Source organism: Porites lutea, chromosome 7 (assembly GCF_958299795.1).
Source record: "Porites lutea chromosome 7, jaPorLute2.1, whole genome shotgun sequence".
NCBI classification, from domain to species: domain Eukaryota; kingdom Metazoa; phylum Cnidaria; class Anthozoa; order Scleractinia; family Poritidae; genus Porites; species Porites lutea.
This window is the reverse complement of record NC_133207.1, coordinates 34,827,836-34,851,745: the sequence shown is the minus strand read 5'-3', so window position 1 is coordinate 34,851,745 and position 23,910 is coordinate 34,827,836. Positions and strand designations below refer to the sequence as shown.

Sequence of the window (23,910 nt, the reverse complement as noted above, 5' to 3'; positions counted from 1 at the left end):
CGATGGCGTCGAAAACCGTGACAAGGTCTATAAGAAGAGTACGACATAAAAATAGCCGAATAAGAGGATATGAAAGAACAAACTCTAATAAGAAATTGATTTGTAATTTCCAACGCTGTTCGAGTAAGGGAGTACTGTTTGACAGTCCAGGAATTGCCGTAGCCATAGGATATTAATGGAATTGGATTTCTGTTGCAAAAGATGTTTGAAGGGAGTGGCTCTGTTAGCTGAATCCAATTTATAAGTTAGTGAAAAGAGCGCGTTTGCAACAGTGGCAGCCGATTCTCTGTCCAGACCCACCACCCGCGCTCCAAAGAAAAAAACAGCCCCTATATTGTTCGAGCAGAATTTTGCAATTATGGTAAAGGTGTTCTACAAGGCTGTATTCTGTCCCAGTTTATGCCCCTGGTTTACTTTTAATATCTAACTCAGCAGCAGGTTCGCAGCAAAGTCTTGACAGACTATCAAAATACTGTCAGGATTGGCTTCATAAGATTAATGCAACTGAAACAAGAGTTATTGTATTTCCAAACAAGGGTAGAAAATCAACGATAGATAAACGCAATTTTCTGGTTAGCAATGAACACATTGAAATCGTCAATAATTATACCTTACATGTTGGAGTGAAATTTTCTGCCGATGGATATCTTACAAATCGTAAAGAAAACTCAACAGGAAAAACAAAGGGGTCCTTAATTTGTGGTGGCCTAGTCGCAGTTTTTGTTAGAGTTATTCTGTGTCGCGTATGGGTGACCCGATGTAGGTAATCTCCACATTTGTAATTGTCTATCGTTTTGAATAACCGGTAGGTTCTCATTTTGTTGCTTTGGTTAGCAAGTTTTCTAGTGTCGTTACTTATTTCACTTAGCCCTCTGTGTAGTTCGATATCCTTAAGCCGTTGCCTGATTTTTACGATGTTTACGATTCCTAGTGTGCTTTCATCCAGAATTCTCCTAACCCTATCTGTTCCAATAATGAAGCTTTTGATTTTTTTTTTGCTCCAGAAAGCTTTGTTTTCATTCCGTTTAATAGTATTGTATGACATTTTGGGATAATTCGTTTTCATTTTTGGTTAAGGTTAAGGGGAAAAAACCAGAACTTAAAGTTCCTACATTGGGCTTCAATTCTGATTGGAAACCATTGCTGTCTCAGCTTTTCAGGCATTGACGGTTATTGCAGTATTTATTAACTCCCAGCAACCACTTCAGGAATTTATTCTGAACTAATTCTGCTGGATCCTTTTCTAATTGTCCACTGCAATCAATCCCCCATAGTTCACTCGCATAAAAGAGTATGGGAGATGTCAGTGCATCAAATAACTTCCAGATTCCAGCTTATTTAGCAATTTTGGTACATCACTTAGATAGAAATTAAAAAGGGTAGGTGACAACATGCAACCTTGCTTCACCCCGGCTTGACAAGTAAAGGATTGGGTTAATTTGTTATCAATTTTAACTGCCGATCTAGCAATTGACGGAGCATGAAAAGAGTAAATTTCGGTGCTTCTGTGGTTTAGATTTCACGTACTTCTTGTCAATAAGCATTCTACCTTTGTATACCCTCTTTCTCTCTGCCTTGAGTCAGAGCAGGACAAGATACAGTTATGATCATGCGAAAGCAACATTTTATTGACAGTTTTAATTGCTATCTTTTACAGGCATCCTGCACTTCAACCGGCAGACACACTACTGTCGAAAAAGGAAAGTAACAAGAAGGAAGGCAAAATGGAACACAAGTACCGAATAAACAAGTACTGAATAAACTGCTTAAAGTACAAGTACTGAATAAACTCTGAAGCGCCACATGCAAAGTCATTCACGGGCAGTCACTGCGATGCGGGAGATCTCAATCGGGGGTCAAGAACTCCTTCCAGGGCGAATCGTCCGGCATTCTCCTGCGGAAAGCTTCCAGAGCGACTAGTTTTGCCGCTCGACCGCGTTGTCCGATCACCGTGTTGGAAACTCTTCTCAGTTGTTCCCAGAAGAGTGCGCGACCGCTGCTAAGTTGAACACAGAGCAGTTTAGGCACCAGCGTGGCTAGCTCTCCTATGCGCCTGAGGCACTGTAGCCTATTTCTCTCGACGTCTAACATGGAGCACAGTATCCCCTTTACGGTCTGTTTTCTGGTCACCCTCTGACCGGGGGGCAAGTCTGCCGGGACGGCGAGGTCGTACAGTTGGTGAACTGCCACGGAACTCGCAAGGAGTCGACTGAAGAGAGCGCCCTTGCTAGTAGACGCCCTACCGAGGAGATTGCAGAGGTCCAGGTGTCGTGTGAAGACGCTGCAAACGGCACAGCGGAGGTCTTGCGAGCAGGGTTTTCGTGGCTGCTCTTGTAGCCAATATTGACCGCCTTTCAGAGCACAGCTGTCTTCTCGGCAGTTACAGTTGTCGCGGCCGCAGATGACGAAGAGGGCTGCCATCTTCTCACCAAGCAGTTGGCGGCGTGCGTCTGCAATCAGGTTGCTAGTGGCCTCTTGTGCCCTCTCGGGGTCTCCTTGCCAAGCGCCTGCCCTGGGCATGGCGGTTCGTATTTCCTGTTTGGAAAGAGAAAGAACAAAAAATGCAGTGTTTCTGATTGTGTCATCGGCGGACGGAAAATGTTCTCCTTAAAAATAGCAACGATAACGATAACCATAAGAAGGATAGGGAGGGATAAGAGACCATCAGTGTGGACACCCACCTCTTGGCGAAGCGGCTGGTGTTGTCGGAAGAAAGTTAACATGTCCTGCCACGTCTCCGCGTCTGGGAAGGCGTCAAGCCTGAGTCCCGCGACCGACCCGTCCTGCAAGCCCCAGGGATTTGCCTCTTCTTCCTCTTGCGCCGTCACTGGTTCGCCTGTCGTTTCTACACCTGCTGAAATGAAACAGGGAGTTCTCGCCGTTAATGATTTGGAAGTGAGTGAGCGTATCATTTATATTGCCCAGGTTCACATAAAAATATGATCAAATGCGCATTACAAAAATGAAGAGTTAAGATTAATGTAATATATAAAAATTAAGCAATATGGATGTCAAACAACTTAAAATATAAGATAAACGCTAAATAGAAAACAAACATTTGCTAGCCCAGCTGTGTCGCAACTTTAGCCGAAAAAATGATGTTGTGCCTTTGTTCCTTTACCAGTATGAAATTTTGCTCAATTTTGTTATTCTTGGGGTATTGATTCCATGTTTGTTATTCTTGTTGCAAGGAAATCTCTTGTTTCAGACTTCGCAACATATTTGCTAGCACTTTCCTAATATAAGAAGAATGACATAAGCAATCTATCAATGCTTTTCAAGTTTGCTTCTTAGCTACCAAATGTTTGCGACTGTCTCAGCGTGTGCGCACAACTCCACAAACTGAAAACGGTCTCTCCTGAGACGTAGAACACGAAGCTGGTATCATGTGCTGATACCAGCATGTATTGGTATCATAATAACGGATCATTGTTTTTATAGATTTGTATACATTCCGTTAGTTTTAATTTTTCCCTTTTTTACTCATTGTAAATATAATAGGATATGGTTGTATATTTGTAGATATTTTTCAATAATGTTGTTTACATGACTGTAAAGCGCCTTGAACATAGGATAAGAGCGCTATAGAAATATTATTATTATTATTATTATTATTATTATTATTATTATTATGTGCGAGTGATAATCGAGTTTGGTTTCATTTTTCAGCGTTCTTTACCTGGTTCCCTGCCCTCCGTCGCTTCTCCCACGCGGGACGCCTTGGCTCTCCTCCCGCCTACAGAGGAAGTCTTTCTCTTCTTCCTTGCTGCGCGTGCGCCACCCACTGTCGTCGAGGTGTTCTCTCCGTCAGTCTCCCCATGGTGGTCCTCCTCTGAGTCGCTGCTTTCCGAGCCGGGCCGGCTGCTCAGCCGTGCGAGGAGAGCACAGAGCATTGTCCGCTCGCTGTCTCCTGGTGGCTGTTGGGAGGTTCCAGCCTCCGAAGAAGACTCCGCGCTGGACTTGCCTATCTCCTGCATAACACTCTCCGGACAGGATATGAGGGGTTCGTTGGATTCCTCGCCGCTACTGCTGGAGTCGTCGCCCTGTCTCCAACCCCGCTTGAGGCTGGCGTGAAGCGTGTCCAAGGTGTCTGCCGATAATGCCTCAAAGGTGGCGAAGTTTACGCCAAACTCTACCATGGCGGAAGCCAGGTACTGCGGGCAGAATGACCCACTCTGGTAACTGATGGCCGCGTAGCGGAGGTTAAGGAGCCGTGCTCTACTCAGACCTGAGCCGGCGGTCGTTGCTTGACTGACCAAGCAGGCCACGTCGCACACCGCCAAACGCCTCAGCGTCAAATTGCTGGCCTTCGCCGACACGGTTATGTTCCCCGGTAAGAAACCCCCGTGTTCTTGCACTATCAGCCGCTTGGGAAAGCCGTGCGTGAATTCAGGGCTTGCGAGGCTCCAGGCCGGAGCGTCCCAGATCATGATATTTCCAAACCTGGGAGAGCAAGAGAGTAGGGTCAGTCCACAAAGGCTTGTCTATAGGTTTCCTGCTTTGCGCCCCCAAACCAGTCGTTCCAAAACAGACAGGGCTTCGTAAGTGTGCCGTTTAAGATTTTGTGGTTAAAATTATTAGTTGATTGGGTACCGTGTGGCGGTTTTTTTTCCAGCGGTCCGTGACTGAATAAGTTCCCGCAAACACGTAAAATCTACTCCAGGGTGAATACTCTCTATAACTTAAATTCGCTACACAGAAGTTAAGTACTAACCAATCGTGTCTGTTCAATTACAACTTGCCCCCTTCATTCGGAAACGAAACGGTGTACATAGCATTGTAGGATTATTAAACAAAAAAACGAAAATGTTATCAATGCTGTGTACTTTCTAGAAAATCGCCAATAAATAGGAAACAAAAGGAACAAAATATCGTCAGTTCGCGCGAATACCCCCCTCCCCCCCCAAAAAATAGCTTTTTACTAGTGTCTCTGAGCAACGTACCTGTCCAAGCGAACGCGGTTTAAATTGGCGTCAAACGGCGCTTGTCCGCTGGTTAGAGCCTCGGTCAAACGTGCGCTGTGACGGCGAAAGAGTTCCCACTTGTTCACCTTTGGGTGGGTGTGTCTGCGACTTGCCCGCTCAGTTGGATCAGCGGCAGGACGCGTATCTTTCCACCCTCTTTCCAGTCTCTCGGTGCAGTAGCTGATAGCGTTGGCAGCGTTGTCGAACAAAACTGCATTGGACACCTCCTCCCGCGAATCTCGAGGCACTATGTGCCTTGGCAACGACAGGCTGTCTAGCAGAAACAAGTCAAAGTTGAAAGCTAGAGGCCGGTCGGCGGATTCTGCGAATGCCAAGGGGAAATATGGCTCCACGCTCTCGACGTCCCTTTGGAGGGAAGCCGCGTCCTGTTGTCGATAAAAGGACTGACTACTTTCCTCGACCACATCCTGGTCCGCCACGAAGAAGGCCCTGTCCTGTGAGGACTCAACGTCACCATCTTCATCTTCTTCATCGTCGTGGTCAGCGCTGTAAGTGCAGAGGGACAGCAGATCATTTAGAATGGCGTTGATGGCAAACGCCAAACGTCATATAAACACGTACATAGAAACTTACCAACATTTCCGTACGGGCTATTCTACGTCAATGCACATGTCACCGAAAAGAAGGAAAAATTGGCGAAATAGCTCATGACAACTTGAAAGACTTTCTTTCACAAATACTCCTCAAGTGATCTCTTAAAAAGTTTTTAAAGTCATGTTGTTGTTGTTGTCGTTGTTTTTAATTCTTGATTCCTCCCTTCCCTCGCGGCAATCTGTAGCGCGATTTCGCGGGAAAATATTAGTTACTGTGAAGTATTTTCCTCATTCCTCAGCACAGCCGCATACGAGGGTTATGCATATTAAGAAAGATGCTTGACCTACCTTCGGCCGTCTCGTGTCCCTTCTGCTCTCGCCTCCTGGTCAAAAAACTGTCTGAAAAAAACAGAAATGAATTAATACACAGCAAATAGATACAGTCGTTTAACCCCGTTGTCAAAAAGACACCTTCAATTGTAATAGACTACTAAAGAAATTTATGAGGACATGAGAAGCGACAAATCATTCCAAAAGGATTTAACGAACGGGCATTCCCAAAAGAGGTGCAAAAGAGTTTCCGAGCTTTCTTTACAGAAACTGCATTGATCATTAGATTTGATTCCAATTTTAAAAAGGAAATAGTTTGTTGCCAATTTTCTATGCAGAAGTTGAAATTGAAATACACGCAATTTAGATTCCTTAGTACATAGAAAAGCAAGGGTATATGACTTAAACCAACCCCAATCAATCATGTAAATAAACTCCCGTCAAAAAAAGGCAACAAAAAAACCGATTAATTTCGAAAATGGTCTCAAATCCGCAATAACGATCAGCGGGGTTGGGCAATACTAAGTGAATTAAGTAACCGAAAATCACGGTTAACCATTTACCTTGCTTCGGTGCGACTGCTTTTTTGAGTCCTCGGCCGGCGGGAACAAGAAGGCCTACACAGAATAAGAGACACGACATTGTTAACGTAGCCACGTCAAAAATGTAGTTAAAATTATGGTGGTGAAATTACGGTTTCATCGAATCAGCTAGTCAATTTGTGGTCCTCATCAGTCCCGATTTCGTTTTAAGCGGTTTTCCTCTGGGTTGCTAGTAATAGTTTCATGCTTGTCACGAAGCAAAAATCTGTACCTTTCTGGGCTGTCCGCCGTATCACTGCCAGCCTCGCTCGGCGCTGGCGGATCTTGTGAAGATCTGCAACAAAACAATCAGACATCCAACTTAAAAAAGCACGATAAGTGAGCAATCTGTTGGTTATTCTTTCGCCTCAGAAAATGAATTAAAGCGGGAAGAAGTAAACAGAACGATAAGTAGAATTTCTCACATATTTCTCCAAACCCAACGTAAAAACCGAAAACAAACTTAATTGAAAAGAGTTTCCGAGCTTTCTTTACAGAAACTGCATTGATCATTAGATTTGATTCCAATTTTAAAAAGGAAATAGTTTGTTGCCAATTTTCTATGCAGAAGTTGAAATTGAAATACACGCAATTTAGATTCGTTGGTACATAGAAAAGCAAGGGTATATGACTTAACCAACCCCAATCAATCATGACTTTTTGAATTTGTTTGTTTTTGCGCCGCTTTTTCCGGCGATCCGCAAAAATAAGTTCCCGAAAATAACAAACATATTATCAATGCTGGGTACTGGTACTGTCTGGAAATCGCAAAAATCAATTTCCAGCAAAATACAAAAAATCGCAAATCCGCAAAAATAAACTCCCGCCAAAGAAAGGCAACAAAAAAACAATTAATTTCGAAAATGGTCTCAAATCCGCAATAACGATCAACGGGGTTGGGCAATACTAAGTGAATTAAGTAACCGAAAATCACGGTTAACCATTTACCTTGCTTCGGTGCGACTGCTTTTTTGAGTCCTCGGCCGGTGGGAAAAAAACCGGAAACAAACTTAATTGAAAAATGACTTCCTACCTGGATGATTCCTGCGTCGCTCGTCCACCATCAAGCTGTTCTGCTTGATCCGATCTCTTCGCTGGGAAAAACTCTGCGATGCTCGTGGCTCTCTTCTGCATTGTCGAGTCTAGTCGATTGAATAAGTATTTCGCAAGGGGACACTTATATATCAGGGCACATTACGTCAATTTCTCCAAATAGACTCGTTGCCTTTTACATGACCATGACGTCATCCGTGTTTTCCCCGTGGAGCTATTTTTATATTCCAGCCGAGGGAATCTGGGTTTTTGCCCTGACGGGGCAAAAACCCAGGCTTCGCGCGGCGGCGTAATGGCTGACGCAATGTGGTGTGCGAGATAGCTCGAGGGGTTTAACATCGCAACTGACGGTTTCCTTTATCAATGAACCCAAACAAGAGCCCCCTTCGTTCAAGTTTGCGGCTGTGGCCAACGACGCCTCTGGAAGAATTTTCACATGGCAGGAAATAGCGCAAATCTAGCGGCTAGCTGAAAAGATGGATGCGAAAAGTGTACACTACTTGTTTTGTCAGTGATCATTTGCTGATTCTGTTCGGTGATGGTTGATGAGAAGGTTCATTCTGGCGAACCTTTCTTTCAATAAAGAACCAATGATATTTTGTGCAAAGAAGCGGCCTTTCTTTGAATAAGGAACCAGTGATATTTTGAGGGGGAAATTAGCGGTAAAATACCCGACGACAAAAGCTTGGACAGCTAGAAAAACGATCTTGCTGCAGTGTCCACATACAAATTCTCCCCGGTTGATCTTCATACAGTTTCATGTCGAATTAGTTGAGAGAATTAAACAGATCAAAGCACTTTCCATTAGGGGCCAGTTCCCTTTTCTGTAAGTAGGGTGGAACGGGGGAAGGGGGAGGGGAGTGGGGTGTGGTGGTGGGGGTTGTTGTTTGTTGGGGGAGGAGGGAACTGTTTGCCTTCGACAAAACAGCAGCATAAATACTTTTCTCTGGAACCGAGGCTGTTTTTCTTTGAATTGGCATGAATAGGTTGGAAATTTGAAAATACGGTTGAAAGACTTGAAATGTTAAAACTTAAGTGAGGAAAGTAGAAAAATTCATTCTTATATTCATGACTAAGAGACTGAGAGCTTGAGTGTTAGATTGCCGTCCGAATAACACACCAAGTTTTTACCTGATGAAGCTGAACAAATGAAGTTGCTGAATACATTTAAAAGGACATATGAATTTCAGTTAACTGAAAATATGAGCCCAATATACCAAATAGTTGCTTATTAACAAAAAGTTGAAAGTTCCAGAACTGAGATGAAGACATTACCACTGTCAAAGCCTTATTGCCAAACAATTCACACCAAACAAGATTTTCACGTATGTTTTTTGTTGTTTCTCCTATTTTTGCCTTAATAGATTTGTTTTGCGAAAACGATTATCCTGTGTACTGACTCCATTAAATAAGGGAAAGCAGAGATTCAAAATGACTTATTTCTCTGACCTATAAAAAAAATTTAACCCACCCCCTGTCATTTCATATTTCAGTAGTTATCCACCCCCTATCATAAAAGAAACAAACTGAGCAAATAAATACAATGTGGTGTGAATATGTAAGCTTATTGATTTATTACTTTGTTACACCAACAAGTGGGCCTTTTTTACTTTGCCTGGTCTATCCAGAAATTCCAAACTGCTTACAAGATTAAAAAAGAAAATAAAACAAATCCTTTCAACAGCTCCACCCTTGACTCCAAAGCTGAACGGAATAGAATAAAAGAAATGGCAATGAGATTCAGGGATGAATAATTCACTTCTTTTGTTCTTCTCTTCCTTAGCCTTGGAGCCAAGTGTGAAATTTTAATGTGAAACTGGGGCCTAAATGGTGTACACAGTCTGACAAGTGCATACCATCAAATATTATTCTTTAAACTAACGTGATGTGACGCGATGCTTCACAGCACTACACCTTCATGACATGATTGAAATGTTCACTCTTCAAAATTATCTAGCGGACTGGCCGCTCTGACTCCCAGAGCAGCTTCTAATGAAAACTGTTTTCAAAATTAAATGAAATATTTTTAACCCTCTAAGTCCCAATAGTGACCAAGATCAAATTTCTCCAAACAAGATCCATACACTGCCAAGAGATGTTATAAGCAGTAACAAAATGATCACACAAGAGAAAATGCCTTGATCTATTATCAAATTCTCTCTACTTATTCTTGAAGGAAATGTATAGAGATCAGTTTGGAGAATTTGTACGTGGATACTGGGGCTTAAAGGGTTAAGGCCCACCACAGTGAACTGCGAACGAGAAAAAGGCTTCCTTTTTTCACCAAGCATAATTGAAGGCCTAATAATGTTACACAAAACTAAAATGTCATGAGATGATTGTGTAAGAAAAGTTTGTAGCAGACTACAGAAATAGTTGTAGTTCTTCAGTGGACTGTAGATTTTTACTGAGCTGGTCACTTGATCTCTGATCTGGAAGCATGGCAGGCTGAAAGAGGAAACAGAAAATCGATGAGAATTTCCTTTTGAGCGAAAACACACTTTTTCTGTTTCTTTATTACTGCCCAGTAGATAATCGAGTACCAGCTTTTTCAATTTCTCGTTCCTCACCTAATCTGCAAAGACGACCTTGTGTATTTGACGCGGGGAAGTGCAGAGTTGATATAATCCTGGTCGATTTTTTGGCACCTTTGCTGTAACAGGCACTAGGCTCTCCAAACTCTCCGTCCACTGTTCACCGCTGAGTTCCAGTTTGTAAAGGTTCCTTGAGACATTCTTGTACCAGAGAAGGGAAACATCACCTTGTTGATTGAGAGAATGGATCTGTCCGATCAGGACTTTTGGGCAGTTAAGCTTGCTATGCTCTTCCACCACAGCTACAAAGTCACCCGGTTTGAATGGGCAGTCACCGAAACTCTGCGGTTGGCCATTATCGGGTTCCTCTTCCAAATGGTCCTCTGCATACTCCCTGGCTAGGTTGACAGCAAGCTGCTTTCTGTCATTGGCGGTACCGCGGTCATAGGTACGCTGGGCTTGTTGCCATGAATGTCTGAGAGCGGCCGCCAATGATGCCTTAAGGGCATCTGTGCAATCACTGTGAAATGGAGAACTTATTTTAGAGATGGCTATGAACACGAAGAAAGGCAGACCTACCAAATACTACCCGCCAAAATTTAATGTGTGGAAAATATTTGTAATCATTGGTTGTCTTGTTCACCTACTGTTAATGCTGATCACCAGTGGTCCAATGTATATGTTTTAGTTGATTTTTTATCTCAGGTAATTTTATTCTCCTTTTGTTTTTGAGTATGGTGATGTATGGCAAAGACGTTTAAACCAAAGGAAAATAAAAATTACCTGACATAAAAAATTAACTACAACATATATTTCATAAAATGTCCTATTGTTATAAATTCTATATTGCACATAGCTTTTCTCTGGTTTTATTTTTTTTATTTAGGGAAATGTCACAGAGCAACCTCCAGTTTTCCTTTTTCAAGATGTTTTATAATTTTTTATTTCTATAAGATTATGATGCTCCTTTGAGTAAGGTTTTTCAGCAACAATAATCAACTCACACCAGTGCATGACCGAGAAAGAGAAACAAAAAAATTCAATCCCAGGATAAAGTTGGACTGATGTGAATATCTCTAAGTTTGTTGAGTGAGTATTTTTACTTTGAGGAGGCAGAAAAAAAGCTGTGCAGTGTATAGTAGAAAAAAATAATTATCTTACTCTCTGCCATACGACCAGGTGATGAAAGCAGATCGAAGCATATTCACTGTCACCAATCTTCCAGTCAGGCTACGAAACAAACTTTTCATGTGTGCAGAGAACGCAGGTCCCGAGAATCTGTGACCCTTCCTGTTCTGCAAGGTACAAGTTAAAAAAGACATGGATGAACACTGAACTAAAGTTGGAAAAACACTCGGATCTTTCTAGTAAAATTGACAATAATATTGAACGTGTGAAAGAAACAGTGATTCTTACAGGTCCAGCTTTTGCTTTCCTAGAACCATGTGTTCCAGTACAAAGAAATACAAAGATAGCATTGTATTAACTGAAGGGTGAATTGGGTCGAGAAAGCACCCTCGCTGAATTTAATGCTCGTCCTAAAAGATGATTTTCCAGATAAAATAACCCCAACTACTGAAATGAAGATAACCAATTGAAAGGATTCACCCTCACAAGGGTGTTTTTTTGTCCATTTTCACCCAAATAAGATCTCAATAAGGTGAAAATTTGGCACGATTCACCCTTGAAGGGTGAGAAATGTCAGGGTAAAACCTTACTGTGTCCAATTTAGGGTGATAATTTAAATCCACTCACCAGAAGCAAGTAGTCCCCACTGTCATCCTTTGCAAGGAGTGGACGGAAATCGTTGATGTAATTTACCAGAACTTTGTATAGTTCATGGTCACGCTGAAAAGAAGGAGAATCCTGTTTAAGTCCACTTTGCCTTTTAGAAACCAACATGAAAATTCTTTGCACTGTATCTTCCCTTTGCTAATGTAACATTTGTGCAACAAGGGACACGAGTTTTGGGAATTATGAAAAACTGAGTAGTGATCTCACCTGCAGAGTTAGCTCATCCCTTCCAGATGTCCCGGATGTGATAATCGCAACGCCATTCTACCTGTAGCCAAACCGTTTCTCCGGGAGTAAGAGGCAATCTAAAAATGTAAAATGTAAAATGTAATACATAACAAAACAAAAATTCATTAAAATACAAGAAAAAAAGAGGCAATCTATCCATATTTAGGGCTACGCGCACATTTATTTTACCCATACCATACACAGAAACGCTCTATCGTAAGGTGTGTAACAGTTGGGTTAGCAATGATGCGATGATTGAGGCAAAGTCCCGAACCATATGCTTTAAAGTTATCCCCTTGTTCTGTCCGTGATGTATTTTCAAGACACCTTGGGCTATGTGCCCTAATGGCCAGAGCACACAGTAGTAAAAATGCATGCATGACCCAGCTGTTGGCAAGCAGCACAGCATTGCACCAAATTTACACTCTTGCAGTGCCTTGTCAGTTGTCTCCAGCTGAGAGAGTACAAAGGAAGACCAAGGTGAAAGATCTTCTGTGTAAAATCTTTGACTGCAAGAGGAACAGATTGCAGTGCCTGAAGCACATCGGCCAGTTGGCCCAGCTCTTGCCAAGACTTCTGTGTGTCCAGTTGGTCACAGGGCACTCTCTCTTCTGGGATGACTTGAGGAAAGTGGCACGTGCAGTGAATTCCCAGCCAAATCAACAGTCAAAATTAGCTGCAATAGTTGCCATTGGGAGAAAACTTCCTCCAGCGTCCCCTTGGAGAGCATTCCTCACCTCAGAGAGGACTGCAGATGAGGAGGCTATTATCCAAAGATTTGGCTCCTAATGTGCAAGCGCTTTTCAGTGCATTAGTTCTGTATTTCTTAACACCTCTGGAGGGTGAATATTAAGGATTTCTTTCATATTGATATACAGTAAACTTAAATTTGTTGTTAAGATCTAGAGACATAATAGGAGAAAAATGCAAGTATTTAAAGAGCAATTAATTTTGATATTCCACTTAACTTATTCCTAAAATAGTTGGCTGAATAGTTTTCCCCCAGATGGTATTGCACAACTATATTTTGATGTAAACAAAGTGGCAGGTGCAGTGAATTCCCAGTCAAATCAACAGTCAACATTTATAGCAGCAGGTAGTTGCCAACAGGAGAATTTCCAAGACTTTCAGCTTTGTGTTACATAGAGGAGTAAGACAGTTTGAAATTGAGAAAACTGAAATAGTTTGCTAAATTGTGAAAAATGAAAATATGAAAAAATTATATGAAAAATTAAAATATAGAGAATATATTCAGTGCGGTAGAAAATAATTACTCAAAACTCTGTATGTATTCAAGATATTAAGAAAAGAGAAATTGGAAACATGTATAAGGAATATTTTAACACATCCCTTTTATCAAGCAAAAGGTTTCATTTATTTTGCAAAATGTAATTACACCAAAGACATAGGTTGCAGACCAAGGACCACTATGCGAAATTTGGTGATAGTTTTCAAGAGTCTTTAAAACAAAAAATTCAAAGTCTTCAGCAAATTTGCTTCCAACGGCAGAAAAATTTTTATCTCAAAACCTGTCCTACAAAAAGGCACATCTTCCTGTTGCGTTTTATTTATTCACAAGCAAAAGTAAACATGACCATGTAATTCATGGTGCCGCAAAAGTACATGTACGAACTTCAAGAAAGACGAATTAACTTACTGTCAACAAGCTTGAATTTCACGTCTTCAGGTTTAGTTAAAACAGCAACACCATGGGGTTTTGTGCACAGACTCAACAATAATTTGACCAACACACTCTCTTTCACCTCGCTGTTCAATATCCTTGGGTTTTAGCAGTGGAGGGGTAAACACAAAATGAGTTTTACACCTGGCATGAATTTTCTAGAAATAAGGTAGTGTAGATTGTTGGATACTGTAAGTCATGAGAAACAGCTATGAATGCAGTCTCTGAAACAATACTGTGTAGTGACCCATGCTTTTAAAAGTTTAGAACTTAGCTTTTGGCTTGGGAAACTAGGAAGCCCAAATCAGCTAGAACTTCATAGAAGTGTGTGTGCGCTCTAGAATAATAACAACAATATAGCAAAGGAAAAAAATAGCAATAACAATCACCAAATGTAGACTGAATAATAATGAAAGAACTCCATTAGGGCCCGTAACCCTTATCCTTTGAGCTATTCCACCGAGCCGAATAACAATATTATTCCTCGACAAGAAATTAAACATACAAATATAATTTCACTGGAAAATAGTTCAAAGAAAGCTGCTGAGGACAACGTGTTTGCTCTTTCACTGTGATCAGTGAAAAACTCCGGATAAAAATTATCTAGCAAAAGAACAAAATAGACGATGCTTCGAAAGTTAGAGGAATGAATCCGCCATTTTGTTTGACGTCCTCACATGAAAATTGTTGCTGATATGCACATGAAAATGCCTCCGTTACACAAATATAGCACTGAATAGAAAACATGCGGACTCACCGGCTTGGCAGGCTTGTCTGGAAGAGTGTGTCTTGCTTTCAGGACGAGAAAACAATTCCGATTTGTACAACACGATCACAATGTCTTGGTAGTTAAGGTAAGTGTGCCTGCCATGGAGCTTGTCAGCGGAGGTATGTTTGTGGTGTTGTATGCGACCTTGAAAGATGACCCTGTTTTGGCAACTTTTGACAGTCTCTGGTGCTTACCTGGCAGTAGAAAAGTGCCTAAGAAACTGTGGGAAATGTAGACAGGAAACTAAAGTTCGCGTCTGGAGCGTTTTCGAGAGGTGAGGTTCAGCGGGAGTTTGAAAAGATGGGTGGAAAAACGCGTTGGTATTTTCAAGATGGCGCCTGCTGCTTTGGATAACCAATTTCGGTAATGTTTATTGTACATGTTCTGTCGGGTACAAGGTTTTATTGAGTTTTCAATAAAGGCGGAAACAAAGTTGAAGCCAACTGCTTGAAAAACAAAACCCCAAAAAACTTGCTTGGCCTTTGAATACGCGCTTTTGGTCAGTCACTTGCCGTATTTTTGGTTTTGTTTTGTTGTGGTTGTTTTTTGGGGGGACGGGGGGGGAAGCGGGGAAAAATATAAATCTGTTTTATTATTTTTCCCTTCTTTTTTTAATGCAACACCATCTATGTAAATGGTACTGCGAAATAAACGTTGTTGTATTGCTTAGCGTACCAAATGCTCGGTTTAAGTTTGTGGGCAGCGTCCCTGGTTTACCTGCGCGGGATAAAGTTCAGTAGAGATCACCTGTTTGTGGCAAAAAATAGAAAAAGCAAAAGCAAAACAAAACACTCGAAAACAACTTAGCTTTTGATTGACAAAAAACTGATGCAGCGGCCTAAAAATTAATGTGGCCGAAACAGGCCCAGTTCATGGTATGGGCGTCGGTGCGGGTTTCAGATTACAATCTCCCCCATTGAAAAGCAGGGACCATAGCCTTTGCGCTTGCAGTTGCGATGCGTGGGGAAACACCAACACAGGTAGTCTATCGTTTCGTTCCTTTCTTACCTTGTTTTTATTATTGGACTTTTTCCTTTTTGTTTTGTTTTGTTTTGTTTTTTCATGGCGATTCTCTTTCTCTTTCCTGCAAAAAATATCATCGAGTGGCATATATGGCAATGATTCTTAACCGACCGCACCCAGCTACACAGCCAGTCTTGAGTAAACCTACCTTTTTGTTTTCTGTATGACAGGAAAAACAAGAGAGAGAGAGAGAGAGAGAGAAAAGACTAAAAGAATGGATTTCTCGACCGAAGCACAAGAAACCCGTGGCCCTGGGTCACCCTCCAAACCGGTGAGACGTTTTCTTAGCTACTAGTGGAGATACGATACCATTGTTTGGGCGTGATACTACAGCGTTTAAGCGCTTAAACGCTCAAGTTGTTTCTTCAACATTGGTCTTAGAAGAGCCGATTCATTATGCGTTACAGATCTGCAGCCATCAGTTCAGTAAAGAGACTTTTCATGCTGACGGTTCCAACAGTAACCAATTTTCAGCTATTAGTTCAGTAACCTCTCCCTTCTCCCCTTAACACTACCCCAGCTCGCGGTTTCTAGAGCTTCTCTAAGGTTCATGTTTTTTTTGTTTCTTTGTTTCTCACAGAAGCGGCCCAAGTTCAGAAAGAATCATCAGAATTCAGCTTTTCCGGATGACGTGGTAAGTGCTTGACCTCATCTTTTGAGGTCGTCGGATTTTCATTCAAGAATCTAAACCTGTCACTTGAGCGCTTAGTCATTTAATAGCGTGGAATTTTGCGATCTTATCTCCAAATGAGATCTCCCCTTTCCAGCTTCTTCCCCACCCAGGGTGGTGCGGGGAGTCAATGATTGTTTGATTTGTTGAGATTTTTTACTTTGTTTTTGTTTGGTTTTTCTGGTTTATTTATTTTCTGTCTTCCCTAAGAAAGCGTACGTTCCCCGACTTAGGCTTAGGCTTAGGCCAGCAGATGGCTGAAAATTCATTTTTGCCGTGAAGCCTGCAAATGTGATCATCGATCGCCACCTTTTGCGATGAAGTCATTAGTCATTTGTCTGTTTGCTTACCTGTGATCCGTGTTTTTTTTGTTTTTTGTTTTTTTTGCGTTTAAGGAAAGGCAAGCGAACCTCGCTGCTATGAACCCATCTTACAACGGCAATGATGCGGTAAGTTGGAATTTCTCTTTTCTTTTAAAGTTAAACGAAGCACGTGTGTTTGTAGTGAGATCAATTTTTGTCGCCTATTACCTCGCTATTACGTACACCCTTTGGTGCGCACATTAGGGGCTCTTTCAAAACATTATCCTAGAAAAGATATCCGGCTAATACGGGCCGCTCTTTCTCTACCCTGCGCTAAAAGGCTAAGTATTTTCATGTCTGTAAAATGACGAAATCATTCACAGCTTGGTTGCCAACAAGTCACCCCCAAAACCCTTGCAATTAACCGATTAATCACTTAGTTTCTTGGTCGCTCTTCCTTTCAGAGGGGACGATCCCAGAGCTACCAGAGACTCCTTATGGGCAGTCCGAGTTCGTCAGTACTCAATAACAACCACCTGGTGAGTACGATATTCGCGGAGCGCACGCATTGAAAGAGCGTCAAATCAAATGACATGCATTCTGCCTTGAGAAGCAGAAGGCGTTTTCTTCTTCATGATGCAATGATAAAACTTTATAAAGCATTTATACTACCTCATCCACAACAAGTCAATGTCATACGATGAGCTGCTCACTACGGCTAGCATGACATCCTTATATTGTAGGCGCTTACACCAGGCGTTAATTTCTTTTCAAATGCTTAAATGGTACGGGACCTACTTATATTGGAAGCCTTTTTAAATACAGACATACACCTTTTAACTGTTTTTATAACATAGCCGTAATTATTATCGATGTTATTTATACACGTTCGTATTTTGAACGAGTTTTTTAGCTCTTTGACGTAACGAGTTAAAATAAACGATTGATTGAAAAAAATTGATTGATGATTACCTGCCTTGTGAGAGTAGGTCATCCGCTGACATTCGTGGTTTTTTTGCGTTTCAGGAAAAGCAAGCTAGTCTTAAGGAGCAAGCTCCTAACAGCCTCGCGGCCAGGAGTTCATCTTACGAGGACGATGTGGTGAGTGAGGATTTTCTAGGCTTACATGAGTAGAGCGTTACCAGGGGGTGAACTTTAAAAAACCGTCTGTCTCAACAGTTCTCAAAATGCCTGTATGTGCAAACCTTTTCAATTTAATTTCTTCACTTGCTGTCTTAATGTTCCGAGGTGGTTATTTCTGCATGTTTCACACAGCGCTGAAATTTTAATGTAGTATATGTGCAAAATTCGCAGTAAAGTGACTTTCAGAGTCATAAAAAATATATACTTTAATGGTAATAATTTGACGCAGAATCTCTGAGCAATTCCGCCACCAGCGAATGAGCGCTCCACAAATTATGTGACCATAGGTCTTCTGCTGACACAAATTAAGCGACTGAAACACGTGTAATGCCCTCTTAATTGATAAGTCGATCAAGCGTCTGCTCCAATCGCGTCAGGGTCAATACGGGCACTCTTTCTCTACCGTGCGCTAAAAGGCTAAGTACTTTCATGTCTATAAAATGACGAAATCATTCACAGCTTGGTGGCCAACAAGTCACCCCGACACCCTTGCAATTAACCGATTAACCACTTAGTTTCTTGGTCGCTCTTCCTTTCAGAGGGGACGATCCCAGAGCTACCAGAGACTCCTTATGGGCAGTCCGAGTTCGTCAGTACTCAATAACAACCACCTGGTGAGTACGATATTCGCGGAGCGCACGCATTGAAAGAGCGTCAAATCAAATGACATGCATTCTGCCTTGAGAAGCAGAAGGCGTTTTCTTCTTCATGATGCAATGATAAAACTTTATAAAGCATTTATACTACCTCATCCACAACAAGTCAATGTCATACGATGAGCTGCTCACTACGGCTAGCATGACATCCTTATATTGTAGGCGCTTACACCAGGCGTTAATTTCTTTTCAAATGCTTAAATGGTACGGGACCTACTTATATTGGAAGCCTTTTTAAATAAAGGCATACACCGTACAGGCTTAGAGGCGAGGGTTGAATTTGGAATTACCTAACTTTAATCTTAAATTTAAGAAGAATTCTTTCACTTATTCATTAACTAAGTTATGGAACAGCTTCCCTTCTCAAGTGCGTCTTTCAAGTGATGCCAATGACTTCAGAAGTAAATTGCACGATTGCAGCTTTTTTAGAACGTGTCTCATAATGCACGATTGTAGCTTTTAACTGTTTTTAGAACGAGTATTATAGTTTTCCTAGTCACGTTTTTAGTATGTGACTTTTTAGTCGGTTTTAGCTTTTTATATTTTATGTTTTTATTAACAAATTTTTTATATGTATATATTTATTGAGTTGTTTTTAAAATTGAATAATATTATAACATAGCCGTAATTATTATAGATGTTATTTATATACGTTTGTATTTTGAACGAGTTTTTTAGCTCTTTGACGTAACGTGTTAAAATAAACGATTGATTGAAAAAAATTGATCGATGATTACCTGCCTAGTGAGAGTAGGTCATCCGCTGACATCCGTGGTTTTGTTGCGTTTCAGGAAAAGCAAGCTAGTCTTAAGGAGCAAGCTCCTAGCAGCCTCGCGGCCAGGAGTTCATCTTACGCGGACGATGTGGTGAGTGAGGATTTTCTAGGCTTACATGAGTAGAGCGTTACATTTGCAGGGGGTGAACTTTAAAAAAACGTCTGTCTCAACAGTTCTCAAAAGGCCTGTATGTGCAAACCTTTTCAATTTAATTTCTTCACTTGCTGTCTTAATGTTCCGAGGTGGTTATTTCTGCATGTTTCACACAGCGCTGAAATTTTAATGTAATATATGTGCAAAATTCGCAGTAAAGTGACTTTCAGAGTCATAAAAAATATATACTTTAATGGTAATAATTTGACGCAGAATCTCTGAGCAATTCCGCCCCCAGCGAATGAGCGCTCCACAAATTATGTGACCATAGGTCTTCTGCTGACACAAACGTCTTCCGGGAAATTAAGCGATTGAAACACGCGTAATGCCCTCTTAATTGATCAGTCGATCAAGCGTCTGCTCCAATCGCGTCAGGGTGTAATCAGCGAAGGAAGCTAGGGTGAATATTTTCCCGAAATTTTGACTTTGATTTCCTTGTCTCCCTCTTAAAAAATTGCTTTCGATGAAAATAGTTAATATCCTTCTTGAGTGAAACGCTAGGAGGTGTCGACTTCAATGTTTTATTGTTTTGGTTTTTGTTGTTTGAAAATTGGACTTGTGAAAGTTACAAAAAAACAAATAACATGTGGCGTGTCTTCCAGTAGCGTTTACAGCCGAGATGTAAATCAAATCTTAGCAAACCAAAGGTTGAAAAGACTACTTTAAGAACAAAGGCTGTTATAGCACTGTCTCAGTTGCACGTTAACCCTGAGATTTTAACAAAACCTGCGGGATAAAAACGCTAAACGCGCAATTGCAGACAAAAAAAGGAAAAGTGAGAAAAGAATTGTAAAATGTGAACAAAAAAAAAAGAAAGAAAAAAGGCGAAAGAGGCGAAGTAGTACACACAAGCATTAAGAGAAGTAAAGTATGCTTATACTAAGAAAAATGACTTCAGTTTAGAAGCCAATTCAATTATTCTTAAAATGAAGAAAACAGAACCAATTTTTTTGTAATCCTGCCTATAAAAACAACGAGCTAATGTTTTTTTTTTCCTTTCCTCCTTGGAGTTTTAAATGCATCTTTTTCATATGTTTTTCTTCGTAAGATCAGTTATTTTTTTTACCTTAATTTTATTGCAGTTATTTTCTTTTCGTATCATTCCTGGCCCGCCTAGACTAGCTATAGCTGTTTGCGGTGCCAGGACACTTGTAAAAATATTCTTTAGAAAATTTATAATAAAGTCTTGAATTCTCTCTTGAAGTCTCGAACGCAGCAATACTAGAGGCATTGAGTTCTGAATTTCAGAGCTAAGGGAATTAGATAATTTAAAACACAAGTGAAAATTTCCTTACATTTGTCCTGCAGTAGGGCAAGCGGAACGAATTCTTACTTCAAGCGTTGCGTGAATGTACGGCACAGTTAAAACATGTTTTTGTCCCTATCGTTTTTTGTAAAGATACTTAGTTTGATAATATCTTCAAATTTTACAATTCGTAAGTTCACAAAAAAAAGATTTGGTATACTCCTGGTAGAATATTCTAACAACCCGTTCTTGAGGAGTAATCAAACGTTTAAGATTGACTGATGACTTGAGTCCCCGACACTCGCACAGTAATGTAAATATAAAAATAAGGATAAGGTAAACTATAATAGGGAGTGCATAAGCAGTTCATTATGAAGGCAGAAACTTGATTTGTGAATATTGCCCACTCATGATTGTGAGACTTTTCTTGTTACGTTAGCCGCGTAAGATTCAGAGTTTGCGGATTTCAGTTTGACGTTGCTGAGTCTGAGGTGTACAGGAGGCAATGAATTTCATTATCAACTTCGTCATAAAAGCCGTCTTAAGACGATCTCCAACTAGTTTTCAGGTAGCTTAGGAAAGCAATAGAGTGCAGAGTCGGTTCTTAAACTGTGTTTGTCTGATCTGCGTTTGGCTCAGGCCTTTATGTCATTGAGTTGTTTTTATTATTTTGTTCTAAATATCCTGATCTGCGTCGATCGGTTTTGAAAGTAGAGCAAGAGAAAAGAAAGCTACAAGCACCCCAAAATGACCTATCAGTAAGCATTAGCATTAAAACATCACAATTTAACCAAAATACAGTAACTGGAAACTTGTTAAATTTTAAGGCAACTTTTCGTGCCGTAAACCTACACCAGTGTATCAAAGAAAGCAAACTGTAGTTTTCCAACAAGTTACATTGTATTTACATATAATGTCATTTTTGTTTACTTTCATTAGGGAAACGTCACATCAGCTTCCCTTTCTTGTGCCGGACAGAACGAAGACCCGGTTGACACCTTGTTTGAAGTCCCTGACAGCCAGGGTAATTTTTACCATGCCTTTATAGAAGTATGCGACAAGGTTTTCAGTGGAACCCCAAGACAAACCATCAAGTCGCGCATGCGAACATTGGGACTTAATCTAGTGCGATGTCCTACTACCGTCCTTGACATTGTTAGAAAGGCCAGGCCAGGACTTTGTAATTACAAAGTCATTTCGCTTATATCTAAGCGAGACGTCTTTGTCTTACAAGCTTACCACCAATCGCGCGTACAAAACGAAAGTAGCAGGTGTTTTAACCTAGGCAATGCTAATTCATGCGCCAGTTACCTGCAGAAAGCTAGTCTAGACCTTTCATTCATAGATTTCAGTCAAAGGGCAAAGAACCAGTCACTCGCATTGCCTTTCCGCGATGTAACCGGTACAAATCTGCCTACGGGACAAAATTTATCTGCCCTCTGTCACGCTTGCAAAACAATGCCCACCACTGCTACTGACACCGAGAATAGATGTCACTCTTTCCTTGGGACGACGGCTGCTCAGATTCCGTGGTATTCTGAAAGCGCCTGTGCGAGTAAGTCGGCCGACCGGCGATCGAAAGAAAGGGGCGAAGAATTGGAAGAAGATGAACAGCAACGACGACAACAAGAGCAAGAAGAAGAAGAAGAAGAAGAAGAAGAAGAAGAAGAAGAAGAAGAAGAAGAAGAAGAAGAAGAAGAAGAAGAAGAAGAAGAAGAAGAAGAAGAAGAAGAAGATGACGACGACGAAGAGGAAGGGGAAGAAAAAGAGGAAGAGACAGGACAAGAAGAAACACTGAAAGAAACGGAGAGACAAGAAAAAAAAGGAGTAGCGGTGGAAGAAAGTGACGAAGAAGGAGAGAACTTGAGTTTTGAGCCCGGCGAATCAGGCGCCGACGTGAAACTAGAGGAGGTAGAAAGTATCTTAGAAAGTCGAGGACTAGATCCCGTGCCATTTAAAAGGGTCGTGAGGGAAATCAAAGCGATGAAAACCTTTTATACTAGCGAGTTTAATCACAAGAGGCGCTCTGGCAAAATAACAATGACGACGTGGCTAAAACTCGTCGAACGCCTTGTCACTTTCCTAAGTTTCGGCGCGAGTAAGTTGGAGGTGACGCCCTCGTTAGCCCTGGTAAAAAACCTGCCGCTCGTAGAGTCTTTCATTAGCCACCTGCGTACGGACAGGCGAGTGCAAAATTCCACTGCCGCCTGTTATATTCAATCTTTGGTGACCACTTCAAACTTCCTGGGTGCAGACCAAAGGTACGGGGATTTTCAAGGTGACTCTGTCTCTAGTGACCTTCGCGCGCTCAGACGGCAATTGGAAAGAGCAAAAGCCTTCACAACTAGCATGCCGGACGTCAGACTTTTATGGCCTCAGTACCAAGAGTTGGTTCGAAGCCTTCACTGCCAGTACCAGGACGCACCTGCCGCAAGCAAGGCGCGGCTGCACATGGATTTTACGATGCTTCTCCTTTTCGCTGTCAATCCAGGTCGAGGCAGAGAACTGAGGACTCTTCGCTTGCTGACGGAAATGCCAGAAGGCGGCGTGCAGACTCTGTTAAGAGGCTTGCCCGAAGGCGACAATGTAGTAGTCATCTCAGACAACGGCCCAGTCTGGTTGGTTGAGACGGGGTACAAGACCGCCGCAAAATATGGCCCAAACGTCGTGCAGTTTGATCAAGAGTTTGATTTCCTGACACACCACCTCAGGGAATACAGAACAAGGTCGAGACCAAGACTGCTTTGCAGAGAGAGCAGTCACGACTACTTCTTTGTGAACAAACGCGGCATGCCTTTCCGATCATCGAGCTCATTTTCCCTCTACCTATCGACCATTTTTAAGAGAAACTTGGGCTTGTCCTGCGGGATAAATGAAATGAGACATGCCCTGGTCGAGCACTTTCGATCTTCGCCTGAAAGTTCTGACGCGAGACTTGCCGAATCTCTTGCGCGTGTTTGCAAACACACTTTGAGAACCCAAATAAATATTTACGATCGCCGAACACAACAGGAGCGCACGTCACAAGCATTACGCTACCTCGGTAAGTCGGCCTTGAATTCTATTTTTGATGAGCCTCCGACTACCTCAGGAGCGACCTCTTCCGATAACGAACAGGAAGTAGATTCAGATGATTTGCCGTCTCCCGGAGAATTATGCGCGCTTATTCCTTCCGATGTGAACCCAGGGCGGCCAGACGTTTTTTTAGCCAAAGTATTGAAGTACACCCACGACGGAAGAGACGTTCGGTTGGCCTGGCTTCGAGAATTAGATACGCGCCCAAATTATTACGAATTTCAAGCGGGGACGGATGTTTGGCAAGAAAAAACCAGCGCTCTGATCTATCCTATCGACGTTCACTTCCATCGACTTGAAGGGTTGTACGAGCTCAGGACACCCAAGAGACGCATCTTTACGCTTGTTCGGAAACCATCCACTCAACCGTAGGCATCT

The 23,910-nt window shown here is 41.6% G+C and overlaps 3 protein-coding genes across 5 annotated transcripts; 1 reads left to right on the top strand and 2 right to left on the bottom strand.

The window, feature by feature from the left end:
- Positions 1–1,845: 1,845 nt before the first annotated feature.
- LOC140944851 (uncharacterized) lies at positions 1,846–7,589 on the bottom strand. Its single transcript, XM_073393952.1, has 8 exons — positions 7,463–7,589; positions 6,662–6,724; positions 6,412–6,465; positions 5,867–5,917; positions 4,944–5,471; positions 3,680–4,443; positions 2,682–2,851; positions 1,846–2,535 (listed from the first exon to the last, which is right to left on the bottom strand). The coding sequence occupies exons 1-8, from the start codon at positions 7,561–7,563 to the stop codon at positions 1,846–1,848; spliced, it is 2,421 nt and encodes an 806-aa protein (XP_073250053.1). The 5' UTR covers positions 7,564–7,589.
- A 1,444-nt stretch (positions 7,590–9,033) lies between these two features.
- On the bottom strand, positions 9,034–14,584 carry LOC140943317 (uncharacterized). 3 transcript variants are annotated; one of them, XM_073392396.1, is made up of 7 exons: positions 14,477–14,584; positions 13,696–13,877; positions 12,018–12,115; positions 11,772–11,864; positions 11,178–11,311; positions 10,053–10,536; positions 9,034–9,930 (listed from the first exon to the last, which is right to left on the bottom strand). In XM_073392396.1, exons 5-6 carry the CDS (start codon positions 11,264–11,266, stop codon positions 10,053–10,055), a joined length of 573 nt encoding a protein of 190 aa, XP_073248497.1. In that variant the 5' UTR covers positions 11,267–11,311; positions 11,772–11,864; positions 12,018–12,115; positions 13,696–13,877; positions 14,477–14,584; the 3' UTR covers positions 9,034–9,930. The 3 variants fall into 3 exon arrangements, with proteins under 3 accessions (XP_073248497.1, XP_073248498.1, XP_073248496.1); XM_073392397.1 differs by having other exon boundaries at positions 13,696–13,817; positions 14,477–14,491; XM_073392395.1 differs by lacking the exon at positions 13,696–13,877 and having other exon boundaries at positions 14,477–14,582.
- A 1,141-nt stretch (positions 14,585–15,725) lies between these two features.
- LOC140944850 (uncharacterized) lies at positions 15,726–23,904 on the top strand. Its single transcript, XM_073393951.1, has 8 exons — positions 15,726–15,782; positions 16,092–16,145; positions 16,577–16,630; positions 16,948–17,022; positions 17,510–17,584; positions 18,166–18,240; positions 19,074–19,148; positions 21,397–23,904. Exons 1-8 carry the CDS (start codon positions 15,726–15,728, stop codon positions 23,902–23,904), a joined length of 2,973 nt encoding a protein of 990 aa, XP_073250052.1.
- Positions 23,905–23,910: the final 6 nt, after the last annotated feature.

Excerpts from the sequence above, each read along its gene's own strand:
- LOC140944851 (XM_073393952.1), bottom strand. The coding sequence starts at position 7,563 with ATGCAGAAGAGAGCCACGAGCATCGCAGAGTTTTTCCCAGCGAAGAGA. Across the intron at positions 6,466-6,661 it reads ACGGCGGACAGCCCAGAAAG|GCCTTCTTGTTCCCGCCGGC; the intron begins GTACAGATTTTT and ends TATTCTGTGTAG. Across the intron at positions 4,444-4,943 it reads AACCGCGTTCGCTTGGACAG|GTTTGGAAATATCATGATCT; the intron begins GTACGTTGCTCA and ends TTGCTCTCCCAG.
- LOC140943317 (XM_073392396.1), bottom strand. The coding sequence starts at position 11,266 with ATGAAAAGTTTGTTTCGTAGCCTGACTGGAAGATTGGTGACAGTGAAT. Across the intron at positions 10,537-11,177 it reads ACCTGGTCGTATGGCAGAGA|TGATTGCACAGATGCCCTTA; the intron begins GTAAGATAATTA and ends TCCATTTCACAG.
- LOC140944850 (XM_073393951.1), top strand. The coding sequence starts at position 15,726 with ATGGATTTCTCGACCGAAGCACAAGAAACCCGTGGCCCTGGGTCACCC. Across the intron at positions 15,783-16,091 it reads CTGGGTCACCCTCCAAACCG|AAGCGGCCCAAGTTCAGAAA; the intron begins GTGAGACGTTTT and ends TGTTTCTCACAG. Across the intron at positions 19,149-21,396 it reads CATCTTACGCGGACGATGTG|GGAAACGTCACATCAGCTTC; the intron begins GTGAGTGAGGAT and ends TACTTTCATTAG.